The sequence below is a fragment of the Colius striatus genome, chromosome 9 (assembly GCF_028858725.1).
Source record: "Colius striatus isolate bColStr4 chromosome 9, bColStr4.1.hap1, whole genome shotgun sequence".
Taxonomy (NCBI): domain Eukaryota; kingdom Metazoa; phylum Chordata; class Aves; order Coliiformes; family Coliidae; genus Colius; species Colius striatus.
The window spans coordinates 26,798,244-26,812,900 of NC_084767.1; the positions used below are offsets into that span (position 1 = coordinate 26,798,244).

General features: G+C 49.7%; 3 protein-coding genes across 10 annotated transcripts in view; 1 reads left to right on the top strand and 2 right to left on the bottom strand.

The window, feature by feature from the left end:
- The window catches only part of KANSL1L (KAT8 regulatory NSL complex subunit 1 like), a 66,985-nt gene extending 64,957 nt beyond the window's left edge, over positions 1-2,028 (top strand). For 4 of the 5 annotated variants that reach the window (XR_009819264.1, XR_009819266.1, XR_009819267.1 and 1 more), the window contains 2 exons: positions 420-722; positions 818-2,028. Coding sequence is in view for 1 of the 5 variants with exons in the window: in XM_062002527.1 (XP_061858511.1) it covers positions 420-668 (249 nt within the window). In the remaining 4 variants the exon portion in view is untranslated. Of the gene's footprint in view, positions 1-419 lie in introns of all 5 variants that reach the window. The other variant, XM_062002527.1, reaches the window with a different exon arrangement.
- RPE (ribulose-5-phosphate-3-epimerase) lies at positions 1,561-8,545 on the bottom strand. 2 transcript variants are annotated; one of them, XM_062002530.1, is made up of 6 exons: positions 8,422-8,507; positions 8,198-8,277; positions 7,975-8,114; positions 7,564-7,698; positions 7,328-7,414; positions 1,561-6,897 (listed from the first exon to the last, which is right to left on the bottom strand). In XM_062002530.1, the coding sequence occupies exons 3-6, from the start codon at positions 8,110-8,112 to the stop codon at positions 6,775-6,777; spliced, it is 483 nt and encodes a 160-aa protein (XP_061858514.1). In that variant the 5' UTR covers positions 8,113-8,114; positions 8,198-8,277; positions 8,422-8,507; the 3' UTR covers positions 1,561-6,774. The 2 variants fall into 2 exon arrangements, with proteins under 2 accessions (XP_061858514.1, XP_061858513.1); XM_062002529.1 differs by having other exon boundaries at positions 1,563-6,897; positions 8,411-8,545.
- Positions 8,546-12,157: 3,612 nt separating this feature from the next.
- The window catches only part of UNC80 (unc-80 homolog, NALCN channel complex subunit), a 131,574-nt gene continuing 129,074 nt past the window's right edge, over positions 12,158-14,657 (bottom strand). For all 3 annotated transcript variants that reach the window (XM_062002461.1, XM_062002459.1, XM_062002460.1), the window contains 2 exons: positions 13,198-13,406; positions 12,158-12,428 (listed from right to left, as the gene is read on the bottom strand). In XM_062002461.1, coding sequence (XP_061858445.1) covers positions 12,159-12,428; positions 13,198-13,406 — 479 coding nt within the window. In that variant the 3' untranslated portion in view covers position 12,158. The remainder of the gene's footprint in view (positions 12,429-13,197; positions 13,407-14,657) is intronic.

Below are 14,657 nucleotides of genomic sequence, written 5' to 3' on the forward strand. Positions count from 1 at the left end.
AGTACAAATGGCACATGTTCTTGAAGCAAGTACAGCAGGCTTGGGTTCAGGGATGAGAGATCCCTGGTTCAAGGATGTTGGCCAGGGTTCTGGAGAGGCACAATTTTTATGAGGTCAGGTATGCTGGTGGTCTGGCACCACAGAAAAGAGCTTCCTCCCTCCTGGATGGTGCCTGTTCAGTTGTAGCTCTGTAACTAGTTCAAAACTGTAGGAAGCCAGCTTCTGTTGCCAGCTGGTGCCTAGCAGTGTCATATTCTTTATCTGAAGAGCCCCGTAAACATTGTGAAGAGAGACACTCATTTGTTACTCGATAGCAGATCATTCTGCTCATAGCAAATCAGTTCAGATGCAACTGAAATCCCTTTTTCCATTCTTTTCTCTTTTTTCATGCTCAATCCTACCCTTCTGATTCCTTTCAGTCTGGACTGTGGGAACCTCGAGTTTTTCCACTAAAAGATGAAGAGGTAGAAGCTTTACTGTGCCAAGATCAAATAACAAATCAGACTGAAATGTCAAGTGCAGCTCTCCCCAGTGACTCTGTCTGTGCTTCGTGTGTACCCGTTGGTCTGCCAGACAATGGCCATCCACCAAGAAAACAATCTACTGAAGAGCCAGAAGACTGCGAAAACATTTGCCTGGGAATCAACAATACAAGAAAACAAAGGTGACAGGGAATAATGTGGTTCATTAAGAAAGCCAATTAAGGTGGAGAAAAGAGTAAGGTAAAATCTCTCTTGTTCACACAGCATATGACAGCACAATTCAAAACCTGTACGTCAGCTGCATATAATATATTTTCTTTCTTGCTTTGTAACAGGCAGGATAAATCCCAAAGACAACACTTCCTTCTTCCTGAACCCCAAGAGAGTAATTTTTTCAAGCTGGAAGTCTAATATTCCCAGTGTCGGGAGTGGGCGCACATAAATTGCTGGCACCATTCACTTTCTGTTGTCATATTGCCACATTTGTTAATAATCATCCTTTTCTGTTCTGTTCGTTTTCCTATGCATTTCTGGTTCTAGTGGATTCCAGTGCAGCAGGATATGCTGCCAACTTTAACTAACAACTTCAACTGAACACAGAAAAACTACTTGAAAAAATAGTGGGGAGAAGCAATAGCCTCAGATTATTTTCCTGTGTGGCATGACTGCTCTAAATGCATGTGTGTAACCCACGCCTAACGTGAGGATAGGTGAGAACCAGCAGTTGCAAAGCAGGCCTCTGGAAGCCTTGCATCTAGCTTAAAATCTGTATTCAGCTCTCAGTAGTGCCAGGGCATATGTCATAGAGATGTCCTCAAGCAATAAGATAGAAATAGACCACTGCATTGCACTAGTGGATGTATCTGCTGCTCAGAAAGTAGGGCTTCTGCTTCAGTCCTGTGGGCACAGAGAAACGGAGGGAGGAGGAGTCGAGTCCAAGCAGTTACGCAGCTCTTTGAATGTTGTGGTTTGGGTCATCTTACTTCCTTAGTCCTTCAGTAGCTAATGAGGCTCATCATATTTTGCTTTAATATGTTAAAGACAAAGTCTTGTTCCAATTTCTGTACAGTGCCTTGGAAGAGTCTCGTAAGTATGCCAACATTTGGTGACTAGCTGAAAAGGAAAGGATGATTGATGTCTAGAAGACCAGTAAAGAGCAAAGCTCCAAAGCTTTCCATTGTGATTCTGGATAGATTTTTGTTTTAAATTTCCCAGCAAAGAAACAAAAACAAGTTGTTTAAACTTGCATCTAAATAGCATAGTTTGGAATGTATCTGCAATCTGAAGGGGTATTAACAAAGATTAAACATTGAATGTAGGTATAATCCATCCACAGGAAGTTTTTCTGTGTAGGGCAGTTGAAAGCAGTTTAATAGAGTCTCTGGTTTTGTACAAAACTTTCTTCCATGTGTTATATCTGGAATGGCACTGGACAGATGACCCAGTTTTAGTGTCAGTTCTAGGGGGGGAGGGGGTTGGGTGTCAAAATGATAGGAAATATACACTGAGCATCTGAAAACAGTTCAGTAAAGTTTCAACACTACAACTTACTGCTACATTGTAGTTTATTGCACATTCTGATTATTTTTTTAAACACTTTTTTAACACTGGTTTGTCTTAAACTTGAATCTTGCCTCAATGTCTGATAAAATAATCTTTGATGCAAGGTTGGGTTTTATAATTAAAAGTTATTTCTATATATGTTGTATATAGTCTGAATTTGATGGCCTTGTAGAAGAGCGTGACGCTGCCTCTCATGCTGCCTCTCTCTCGGCACAGCGACCCACTGGCCCCAGGAATGGCTTTGCAAACTGGCAGCAGCAGCATGAAGCTTCGCCACTGTGCAGCAGCCACACTGGTGCTGCGAGGCTCAAGTGCCCCACTGTGGCTCGATACGGAGGGAGACTCTTCCATCCCTACCGTCCTGCATGTGCATCTGCTGCTGGGCAGAGGTTTCTGAAAGCAACGTGTCTCAAATGCTTGGCAAGTCTCTTCCACAGCCATATCCATTCATTAAGAAGTTTGATCTGAGCAGCTCTTGCGAGGCAGTGTGAGGGGTTTCTGCAATTTAGGAGATGGGCCAGACCAGGTAAACCAGCCGGCCTTACGTGTCCTGAACATGCCATCAGGAGGTGAAAATGTAATCAGCATCTTATGAGAAGGAGCAAGAGGAGGATGTTTTCATAGATTGTGGAGTTGGGCAGGAAAGGGTGCTAAAATGAGGCCAAAAAGCCTCTGTGCAACAGGAGCAGGATTAACCAGCTGTGGTCAGCCTAGTGGGCTGTACAGCTGTTCCTGCACTGCTCTTCAGCTCCCAGCTGTGCTGCTTTTGGCCGTGTCCAGTGTGCTGGCTGAGCACAGCTAGTTGTTATCTTGCCAGCTCCAGAGACTGCACGAGCCCATGTTGGTACAAGCAAGGATAAGCACAGTTTCATTGTCACCTCTTTAAATGATCTTGTCACAACCAGCTAGTGCCCCACAAGGCAACAATAAAAGGCTATCCAAAGAGAGGCCAGGCAGCCAGGAGACTGAAAAAAATGCCCAGAGAAACTATAAAAATGTATATTTGGTCCTTCCCCTACCCCACCACAGTCGGGAGTCTCTAACAGCTGTCTCTCAGCTGGCCAGACCTGTGACAGCAAACTGCAACTGCCTTTGCACAGTGACCGAAGCTGAGACAGAGCTGTGCCAGAGTGCTACTTCCTGCCCAGGCCCCACCACTTCGCTGCTTGCCCAGCTCAGTGCCCACAGGCAGCTGCCCTGGCCTGAGCCGCACACACCACGTGGATGGCAGGGCCGGTGGCGAGGGGCGACCCACAGCAGGCTGCATTTGCCTGTCTGACCTCGCCTCCCACGGCCCCTGGCCTGGCAGGGCCAGGGAGGGTAATGCTGTGAGAGACAGCCCCAGGCTGCTCCTCACCCACGGCACTGTGCCTAGCCTGCTCTGTCTTGGGGTGGTAAAGCACTCCCTTGCTTAGTAGCCCCATTTAACTACTGGGACAAGGCTAGAAAATTGGCTTAACTGAACAGGGGTGCAGGACCAATCCCCTCTCCTCTCATAGTTCTTCCCTGTGCTGCATGCAGCTGGAATGGGCACTAAGATTTTTGTTTGTTGCCTGCAGCCCTTTTTCCTGCAGAGCTGGACTCCCTCCTCAAGGTGGTTCCATTTTTGCATGAATGTTGGGATCCTGAGAAAGCTGATGGTGGTGGGAATGGGCCAAGAGCTCAGGCTCACGATTGGAGCCATAAAATACGTAAGAAGCCCCTGCTTGTTTTCTTTCCTCTGCAGTTTTCAACAACAAAAAAAACCCAACAACCTGTTTCTTTTGGCTGCTAAGCTATGGAAACAGCTGTCGGTGCTTCTCTTGGTGCTGTGGCTGAAAGTACTGCGAAGGCTGGCTGTGATGCACCAAGTTACACAACCCGCAGCAAGGCCCCCTTGCATGAACCTGGGGTGCTGCAGCTTCACCAAGCTTCTCTTCTGCTTTACCATTTTCAGTGGAGATGTCTTTTTAAGGCCACTTACGTTCTGCTCCCTGCTGCTACGAGGGTTTAAACACTCCTCTGCATCTGGGATCTCAGTGGAATGTAAGTACAAGTACAAACTTCTAAGCCCTATTAAAATTAAGCTCTGCGCATGTCTCCTGCAGTTCTTACCTTGCTCAGGGATGTGGCTGGAGCCGAGGGCCAAGCCCAGCCTTACTTGGCACTATCAGAGTTTCTTTTGTCTCCTTTTCCCCTGCAGAGACTTGGCTCTAGCAGATCACCTTGGACTGTGCTAGACCCTGTGACCCACTATCACTAGCCTGTGCTCTCCCTTGTTGCTGACACTGCTTTATCAGAGCATTGCAACATCCAGCGCTCCCAGGGTTGTTTTGGCCCCGCCTGTGCTTTTTATGTCCATGTTCAGTTTAAATCCTCTGGCCATGGGGCAATGTTATGGAGAAGAGCCTTCACCAAGCCTGACAGATGACTTCTGCTAAAGTATGGCAAGACACTGGAACAGGCCTTAGCAATAGAAGGACAAGTACCATTCCTGTACCTTCTGTGGGTGCTCTGTGGTCACCAATAGGTTTAGCCGTAGATGTATGAAGAGCTGCTGCAGCAGTAGCCAGCTGCATAAACCCACCTAGGTGGGATTTAGAGGGACAGCAGCAATTTTATCTTGTGTGTGACTCTCCCACAACACCCTTAGCTGAGTCAGTGGAAGTGCAAACTGCCAGATTTGAAATGACGACAACACAACTATAGCCTGAGAGAAAACATTCTGTGCAGCTCCATGCTCAGAACGAAGCACAGTGCTGCCACTTAACTAGCGTGGCTTTGGGAGAACTGGCCCCAAATTAATGAGAAAAAAAAAAGCAGGAATACTTTGATTGCCCTTTCAAACCACCTTAAGGTCAGCTGCAGGAGGCAAGGCTGACACAGCTGCCCTCCTGCTGCTTTCAATCCACCACTAGCCTGTCTCCCACATCCTAAACTAATGTTCCTGCAGCCCGTTAGTGGCTGCTCGGCCTGCCGTTTGGGTACCAGAGCTGTGACCATTTCTCCATGCACACTGCGTTACTCTGCACAAGTTTTTCACAGCAGTACAGACGAGCTGCTCCTACACCCCTCAGCCCACACAGCCCTTCCTAGCCATGCTTGCTTCAGTGCAGTAGGTCCCAATGACTCCAGGTTTCTTTTGCTGGTTCTCAAAATGGAGTTGCAAGCAGAAACGGGAAACAAAGACATTTGTTCACCTAAACCACAATCAACCACACAGGAAAAAGGAGCAGTTTAGCCATTTCAGACCCTTGCCTAGGCTGTCTGAACCAACCTGAGCTCCTCCTACTTCACAATGGCATTGCCCCATGTGGTACTGCAGCCACCTCCTGCCACAGCCACCAAGCTGAGGCCTGCTTCAGACACGTTGCTGAAAAGAATGGGGTGCATCAGCTCTAGTGCCACTTCAACAGGGGTTAGTGACACAGGATTTGACTTTGGCACTGTGGAAAATGACCAGCTACAGCTGTGGAGCCCTCTGGCCTGGGCCCCTGGTGTGGCAGGCTGTTTGCAACTGTGCTGTAATTACAACTTAAAGGGAAAAATACCATGTGGAACACCATGAAATACTAAAGCAGTCAGCAATACTAATTGGAGGCATGGGAGGCAGGTCTAGTTAAAATTACACTCAAGTTCTTCCTCTGTTGGGCTGTAGCCCACCTTTCACAAGCACAGGCCCGGCTGTGACACTGACACAAGCAGAGGCACAAGAACTACTTGTTTTCAGAACAAGGAGCCTCAAGTCATTGTACAGAGCTGCCTCCATGCTGTGCATACCAGCCAACGCATGCAGAAACCAGCAACACACCTGTACATCACAACTTGAATCACAGAATCTCAAGGGCTGGAAGGGACCTCGAAAGATCATCCAGTCCAACCCCCCTGCCAGAGCAGGACCATTTAGAGTAGGTCACACAGGAACTCATCCAGGTGGCTATTGAATGTCTCCAGAGAAGGAGACTCCACAACCCATCTGGGCAGCCTGTTCCAGTGCTCCCTCACCCTCAGAGTGAAGTTTTTCCTTATGTTTCTTTGGAACCTCTTATGTTCCCACTTGTACCCATTGCCCCTTGTCCTGTCATTGGACACCACTGAGAAGAGCCTGGCTCCACCCTTCTTCAAAAGACAAATAGATGAAGTGCTGAGGGACATGATTTAGTTTAGTAATGGGCTTGGCACTGTGAGACTAGTGGCTGGACTTGATCTCAAAGGTCTTTTCCAACCATAATGGTTCTACGATTCTGTGATCCATGGGATATTTTTAGCCCTTTCGAACTGCATTTTTCCCAAACTTGTTCCCCAGGCCACCTTTTTTTTGACAGCTTAATGGAGGCTTACCACACCAAGAAGGGTGTTTAATGCAGAGACTGAAAAAGTTTTGTAGGAATGCACAGATCAAATGACAAAATACAGACAACAAAAGGCAGTTTGATTAGTCTTCCACAAGAGTGATTGCTTGTGGTGATGCTATACTCTTCTAGCAAGCAAAACACTGACTGAAGCGTAGTTCAATCCAGTCAGCATTATTAACCTCCACAGAATCAAGAGACGGGTTCAAACCAATGCATTTCCAACCCCGAAAGACCACCAGAATAGTTTTCACTGCTGCTTGCTTCATCGCAGTGATGGAATGATTCCTCTGTTCAGCAGCAACAAGTTTCTTTAATTCATGTTCATCCAGCCCTCCCTTATGCACAAGAAACAGGGTTCGCCTGCCCGCACAGAGCCGCCTTCAACACAGCAGGGCTCACCGATCCAGACTGCGCTTCTGAGCTGCTTCTGAACACACATTCCTGAGAAGGTTGATCACAGATCTGGGATCTGTGCTCTTCATAATGGCACTGCCAGACACAATCATATTTGCACCTGCCTGAAAGACAATAAACACTCAGTGACATGGCACAGACCCACAGCAACAGGTTTCTTCCTGTGAAACACCTAAGAGGGCAGCAACATCTAGGCTGGTGGGCAAAAAAGTGCTACCTGTGGGACACAGGCAGTGCACCTCTCACTACGGCCACAAGTCAAGTTCAGAAAAGACAGCTCTTCCCCAAATAGCACATTTCTTCACCTTTGCTCCTATTTGCCCAAACAAAGGAACAAACAACTTCTCTAGCTGAGGGGTGGCTTGAGTAGTCACTATTAATAAAGGCACAAGATTAGACCTCAAGTAGATTTTGCTACTGTTCCCTCTGAAAACTAGCGGTCCAAGTGCAATTCCTCCTACACTGTATTTTCTGAGGGCCGATTAAGTCCCTCAGCACCATGACTGCGAACACTGCTCTGCTTCAGCCTCTCACCTCTGCGCACTTATGGATGGTGTCAGGCCCGACCCCTCCATCCACTTCAATATCCAGTGAGGGAAACTGCGTCCTCAGCCACTGAACCTGAGAAACAGGACAGAAAGGTTGGTGCTGACATCCACACTCCATCTACATACAACTTCTCGCATATCCAGGCAAGGTTTATTCCCTTCACTGCTACACCCCATACTGTTAATTAGCTTTAAGGCCAATAAATACAAGAAACTTTTCACCTTTGGCATCATGTCTTCCATAAATTTCTGCCCTCCAAATCCAGGTTCCACTGTCATCACCAAAGCCATGTCTATCTGGTTGGCCCATGGTGCCAAGTATTCAACCGTAGTGCCAGGCTTGATGGCCAAGCCAACCTGCAGGAGAGGCAAGACAACTCCCAGTGCCCTTCAGGGGGACACAGATGCAGTTCAATTGGCTTGAACTGGGTACAGACTCCAAAATACGTGTCTTAAGTGCAGTAACAACAGGCTACTTTGAATAAATATTCCTGATTCGCTGACACTAAAACTGAGGCCCGACGTTGTGCACAGAGTAACTGTGAGGGCCGCACACCGTCTGTGGCCACCCGAAGTGGCACCGACAGCTTTCTCATGGCCAGCAGCCCGGCGGCTGGACCACGCTCCCCTCACCTTCATCCCGTTCTCCCGAATGTCTTTTATCAGCGCCCCCGGGTTGTCAGTAGCTTCTAGATGGAAGGTGTACTGGTTCGCGCCGGCGACGGCCATCGGCTTCACCCACTGCTCCGGCCTGGCAACCATCATGTGCATGTCTGCGGCGGGAGCGGGACGAGCGGCCGTCAGCGCCGGGCCGCGGCGCGGGCACTCGCCCGCCCGGCCGCCCCCCGCCCCTTACCGAAGAAGGGCTCCTGGCCCAGCTGCTTGCGCAGGCTCTCCACGACGGGGTGACCGAAGGTGATGTTGGGGACGAAGTGTCTTGGGGGCGAAGAGAGACAGAGCCGCCCGCCTGCAGGTTACACCCGGCCGGGCCGGGCGGAGAGAGGCGGGACAGGCCGCCCGCCGCCCGCCCCGCGCCCCCGGCCCGGCCCCTCCCGCCCCCGGCCGTTACCCGTCCATTACATCCAGGTGCAGGTAGTCGGCCCCGCAGTCCATCATGCGGCTGCACTCGGCGCCTAGGGCCGCCAGGTCGCTGTTGAGGATGGATGGCCCGATCCGGCACCCCGACGCCATCGCTGCCGCCGGCCCCGCGCCGCGCGTGCGCCGCCAAGCGCCCCGCGCCGCCCCCCCACCCCGCGAGCGCACCGCCCCCTCCGCCATCTTCCGCGCCCGGCCGGCGCGCGGGGCATGGCGCAGCTCGGCGGAGGCACGCCTGGCCCGGCACGGCCCGGCCCCGCACGGCACGGCCCCCACGGCCCGGCCCCCACGGCCCGGCCCCGCACGGCACGGCCCCGCACAGCACGGCCCCCACGGCCCGGCCCCCACGGCCCGGCCCGCACGGCACGGCCCCCACGGCCCGGCCCCCACCGCCCGGCCCCGCACGGCCCGGCCCCCACGGCACGGCCCCCACGGCACGGCCCCCACGGCACGGCCCCCACGGCACGGTCAGCGCGGCCGCCCGCGGAGATCTACGGGCGCCGCCCGCCTCAAGGGCCAGCAACGTCGTGTTGCCCAAGAGTTATAAACACAGAACTCTCTCTTTTTCCGTCACTCCGCTGTATTTAGTCCTTGGGACAACGTTTGCATAAGATGCTGAGACACTGGGACAGACTGACACACTGACAAGACTCGTCAGACCGGACGCTTGTTGGACATGACATGCACTTAAGGCCTCTAACACTATTTAAGCAGCATCGCTTGTTTCCACAGCAGAAATAACACCAGTTCTGTTACAGAGATACTGGAGGAAAGCACAACACCAGCTAAAGCACATTGGCGAAGCCTCGTTAGCACAGGATGAAGTGCAACCCATAGATCGGAAGGTAGAACACAGAAAACAGACTGACTGCTTTAATCTGTCTGTCCCATCCCTCCACAGCCATCCAACACCACCAAAGCCAGCTGCCTGGCCACCTGAATAAAACTAAATCGCATCACTTGTGAGCTGCATTGATTTCTAGCAGGGTAGACACTGAAAAGAGGCAGTTTAGTCCTTGCTATGGCTTACAACTGTGAGTCACCTCCAGGGCAGGAAACCCAAATGGAAACATTTAATACATACACTGAAGTAAATGAAGTCACAGTTACTTTGTCATTGATAGAGTGGAGTACCATGGCGGGGCAGCTACTTTCCATTAAGGAAGATGCTTCCTTCTTATTTTCAGCAGAAAAGATCACTCTGTAAAGTGCACTATAAATTCTGTCAGTGGTGTGTGGCAGCCATTTTCTCAGCTCACATTTAGAACTCTCCCCTCCGCCGAGTGCCGCTCGCACAGCCTGCCTGGGGCTGGAAAGCAGAGCTGGGGTTTTTCTCATTTGTGCGCAACTGTTGATGATAACACTTAGCATCTGAAATTTAGCGAGCTCTAGGCTGGGAGCAGATCCAAAGCAGTCTCCTGCAGGTAGCTAGTGCTGAGGAGATACGAAGCATGGTTTGGTCAGCAGTGAGCAGTTTGTCATTCAGGACACCGACAGAGCAGGAGAATGGGACGCTGCCATCTGCACCCTACCATCCCTCTCACACAAACACGTACGCTTATACTTGCTTTAGTGCAAAAGTGCTAGGAAAGCAGTTGCTTCTTCAGCCCTATTTTTGCCATGAGGAGTTGAGAGTCTCTGTGTCCAGGCAACACAGCGGCAGCAGTATATGCTAAACACTCAGGAAACCGAGAGAAGGATGTCTTCTGATATCTGCAGAGGTGAAACAGGCAGGAGTGTTTTCTGTAGCACCCAGTGATAGGACAAGGGGTGATGGGCACCAGCTGGAACAGAGGAAGTTCCACTCAAACATGAGAAACTTCTTTGCTGTGAGGGTGAGGGAGTCCTGGCACAGCCTGCACAGGGAGGGTGTGGAACCTCTGGAGGTTTTCAAAACTCATGTGAACACATTTCTGTGTGACCTGGTTGAGGTGGACCGGCTTTAGTAGGGGGCTGGAGTAATGATCTCTAGAGGTCTTCTCCAACACCCACCATTCTGGGATGCTGGGATTCTGTGATGGGTTCCCTCCCGAGGCTGGCGTGCACAGCTCCCCTCAAACTTGAGCATTGGGCAAACATCAGGCAGCACAGCCTGAAGGCTCCGTGGGGTTCAGCAGGCTGAAACCTGCTGTCAGTGGTTCATTTTCTGTGCAGCACTTAGAACTGCATGCTGCATGGCAGTTTTTCTATGCCAATATTTTAAATAGCTATTTCAGAGCTGTTACGAGAAACGCAAGACCTTTCTTTCGGGATGGATAGGAGGATGTCTCTCCTCAGTAAGGCTGTTTTGTGACATGTGTCCAAATAACAAGCCCCCAGGAGCCAAACTGGTAATCAGCACATTTTACAGGCTCTCAGGACGATCTAAAATATTTCCCTCTGCACAATAATGCCAAGATTATAAACTCCAGTTCTTGTAATGTGAGCTGAAAAAAGCAGTAGATGATTCCCAAAGCACAGGGCAACTCTGGGTGTTGCTTATGATTTCATGGTTTGTTTCACAGCTGGTTTGCAGTTTGCCTGTAAGCAGCTAATGGCTAAATTCACGTTTCAGTGTAATTCCATGATGCTGCAGCTTAGCCCGTAACTCAGCTGTGGCTTCAGCTTGTCCCCCATGAGGGTCTCCACCTAGGTATAAATGTTATATATATATTTCTCTCTAATACTTGCAGCCATGAATGTTGGGTAGATAAAATGGAACCTTTTTAAATACAACCTCAAGATGCCAAAAATAGATTCTTTCATCAAGTTTCTGCCCTGCAATATCCATCTTCTGTTTACAGGGTACATATATATTTATATTTGTGTATATAGGAACAAGAAAATACCATATCTAAATATTTACTTTAAATCCCTATATCTAAGTACATACAACAGCGTCGGTGGAGCAGCTGCAAGGTACCAGAGGGTCCACACATTCCAGATGTGGATTCTTGGGGGGCTTTTTTAAGCTGTGGAGATGAATTGGTATGTTTAAGCAGGCCTGTGTGGGCTATTTATACCACCTGCAGCCTGCTCAGCCCCTGCCCATCTCTATCTGCACACAGCACATGCATTCCTCCCTATGGTATGTACTTAGTTTTACAGAGCAAATTTTTTGTAGCACGAGGGCAATATCTTACGGAGTGGAATGAAACCAACAGACAAAAGTAAAGTCAACACAAGTCTGCAATGCCAAAAAGAGGAACAAAACCCAAACCAAGTCTAATTGCTCCTTGGTGCTTATCATTGTTCTGCAAGTTAGAAACAATGGTCCCAGGCTTGTGAAAATCAAGCTCTAGGCTGGTCCTTTTTGCCAGTGTTTTCGCTGTCAGAACCATGGTGCAAGAGCCTTGGGTTCAACTAATATATAGCTCTCCTCTCAAAAATGCTACAAAAATAAACCTTGGGCACAATCTCAGAAGACGCTTCTCTTCTCTGACTCATACGTTCAACAGCCCGCTCAGGCAGCAAGGCTGCTTGTCACAGTACCTGGCTGCTTTAAAGCCCACACAACCCTACCCTGAGAATTTCCTTAAAATTCTCTGTTCCTGCGGCCTTGCCCTGAACCAAAAGCAGATTCCACAAATAAAAACTTGCCAGTCTCTAGCAACTGGCCGTCGGCTATTTTCTGCCTTCAGGTAATAAAGTGCTGCTGTCTTAATTAGTTACTAGTTACCAGAGAACTCAAAGGAGAAGGCACACTTTCTCTTCCTCCTCCCACTACTGCACTGCCCCAAGAGTTAAACATGAGATTCATCTAGGTCGACGTCCGTCTCCCCAAGCTCCACGTGCGTGAAGCTGAAGTGCGTGGTTAGCAAGGGGTTCTCCATGCCGTTGTCCTCGCTGATGTGCAGGACCGTGTCCCCATGCTGCAGCAGGCTGGTGGTCTCGAGGCCAGCGTAGTCCTCAGCGTCAGAGAGCTGCGTGGGTGGGGTGCTTTGTGCCGTCGCCGGCCGGGACTCCAAGCCTTCCTCTTTTTCCTTCTCCTTCTCAGCAGAAAGTGCCTCGCTCTGCAATTGAGGAGAGCCAGCGGTCAAAGAAAGTGGGAGGGGGAGGGGGAAAACACAGGGGAATGTCTAGAATATCTTTTCGCATTCAGGAATACTTTTTCCCATAAAGGGCCAAACACTTGCAAATTATAAATGCCTAAAAATTCACACTAACGGGCAGATTTTGGCTGCTGAATCTCATTTGCAGGAATGGTCAGAAAGGCTATCTCATTTCAGTCGTTAACATCTCCTCATTTCATTGTCTTAGTGTGTCCTCAAGCCTGCTGTCTTTCATTTGTTCACGGTGCAGGACATAACCCTCCAAAGACATGAGATATCTGGGTGTGTAACAGAGATCTTAACGTCACTAATGTGTTGAAGGGATGAGATTGATTGTCCCTGTGCTGTCCTCAGTGGTGTCCAACACAGAAAAATGTCATCTTTTGAAATGGGATGCTTTTGCTAAAACAGTCCCGATGTTTTGAAGGAGTCCTTCCTAAGGACACGTTTCTCAGAGGGAGCCTGTTGAACGCTTGCCCGGTGAGCATGGCCGGCAAGATGGAAAGGGAAGACGCGGGAAATGTATTTGCAAATGAAGAGTCATTGCATAGATCTAGATGTGAACGGTTCACAAAGGAGGAGGGCTGGGCAGCCACTCGGCCTGAAGAGCAGACGCACAGGACACCGCTGTGGCAGTGCTGCAGCACATCAGGCGGTCCCCGCGCCTTTGCCCCGCAACGTGGGCGAAGCGGTGGGCAGAAAGCCGTGACGAAGCCGTGGCTCACGTTACCTGTGCAGGGGTCTGGCAGTGGAGATCAGCCACCACGATGGCAGGCGAGGAGCTGAGCGCCGGGCTGCCGAGGGGCTGCTGCTGCGCGGAGCGGGGGCTGCCGCGGCTGCAGCCCGGCTGCGGGGCGGCTGGGGCCGGCGCCTCCCCGCCGGAGCCGGCTGTAGCCTCAGGCTGCGCCTCGGTGAAAGTCACCGACCGCTTCTGCTCCGCTGGAGCTACAAAGCCCGGAAAACTGAGAATTAAAATGCTGCATTTTGGGAAGGAAAACAGAAGAGAAGGACGGAATCCCAGGGGTTTGTACAACTGAGACAAGATTCATGGTTCTTTCCATTTTTATAAACTAATTGCAGTTCAAGCTAAAGCTGTTTGGGGTTTTTTTTGCCTTCCCCCCTCCCCCAGGCTTCCTCCAAACCCACAGCAAGAGTCGGGGATCTCCTGGCGACGAGTTGCCCGACTTGTCTTTGTCATGGCTTAGTGAGATAAACAACACCCATAGCATCTTTCCATCCCAGAAGAATATACTGAATAGAATTCCCATGCCATTTAGGCATTTCTGCCCTCAAATTAAAAAGACAACAACAACAAAAAAGGAAAACTGAGATGTAAATATGTAAGAGGACTGCCCAAGGTTTTGCAGGAAATGTGGGAAAAGAAAGAGGGCAGCTGATTGCCCCCCACTCCTGCAGGCATTCCCACCCTCCGGGAATAACGGAACAGCACAAGGTGAAGACAACTAGACTGTAACTTAAGAGTAAAACTGGTACCTGTGCTCCTGTTCTAAATTATTTTAGGTCTACTTTTATGTTTCAGACATCTCCAGCAGTGCTGTTGCTCCAGCACAGTCCTGGATGAGTGGTTAGAAACCCACAGAGTTTGCAAGCAACCTTTGCTCTTCCAGGTGTTTCCTCCAAAGTTCATTGTGTGCTTCAGATGATACAGAACGGAGCCACCTGCTCTGCTCAGTAAACACACACCAGGGACTAGAACAGTCCTATGTTCATTTCCACATGCAACCCTGACAGCTCTGTGCTCAAAGCTTACAAACAATGAGAATTTTCTTTCTTTCTACAACTCTCAATAGCGGACTCAAAAGTTGCAGATCTGGAGGTTTTGGGCAAGGCATCCTGAAAGAGGACACCTGTCCCCTAAATTCTCTGCACCTCTCGGAGATGTGATAATTCAGTGTCTATTTCCCATTTCACCTTGTTGAGGAGGTGATTTTCTGATAGGCTATCCACTTACTAGGGAAAAGGATAAACTCATTGGGATTTCACTTAAATATGAGCTACTGAAGAGCAAATTGATGGCAGTAATTTCCAGTCACTGCCAGCTTGAACTGAGCACAAACCAGTAAAACACGGCACCTCTGATTTCTACAAAACAACTTGCAGACTCTGCAAACATAGCAACTTTTCCTTTAAGCTAACCCAACAACACAGCCCCTTCCCCTCTTGGGCGGG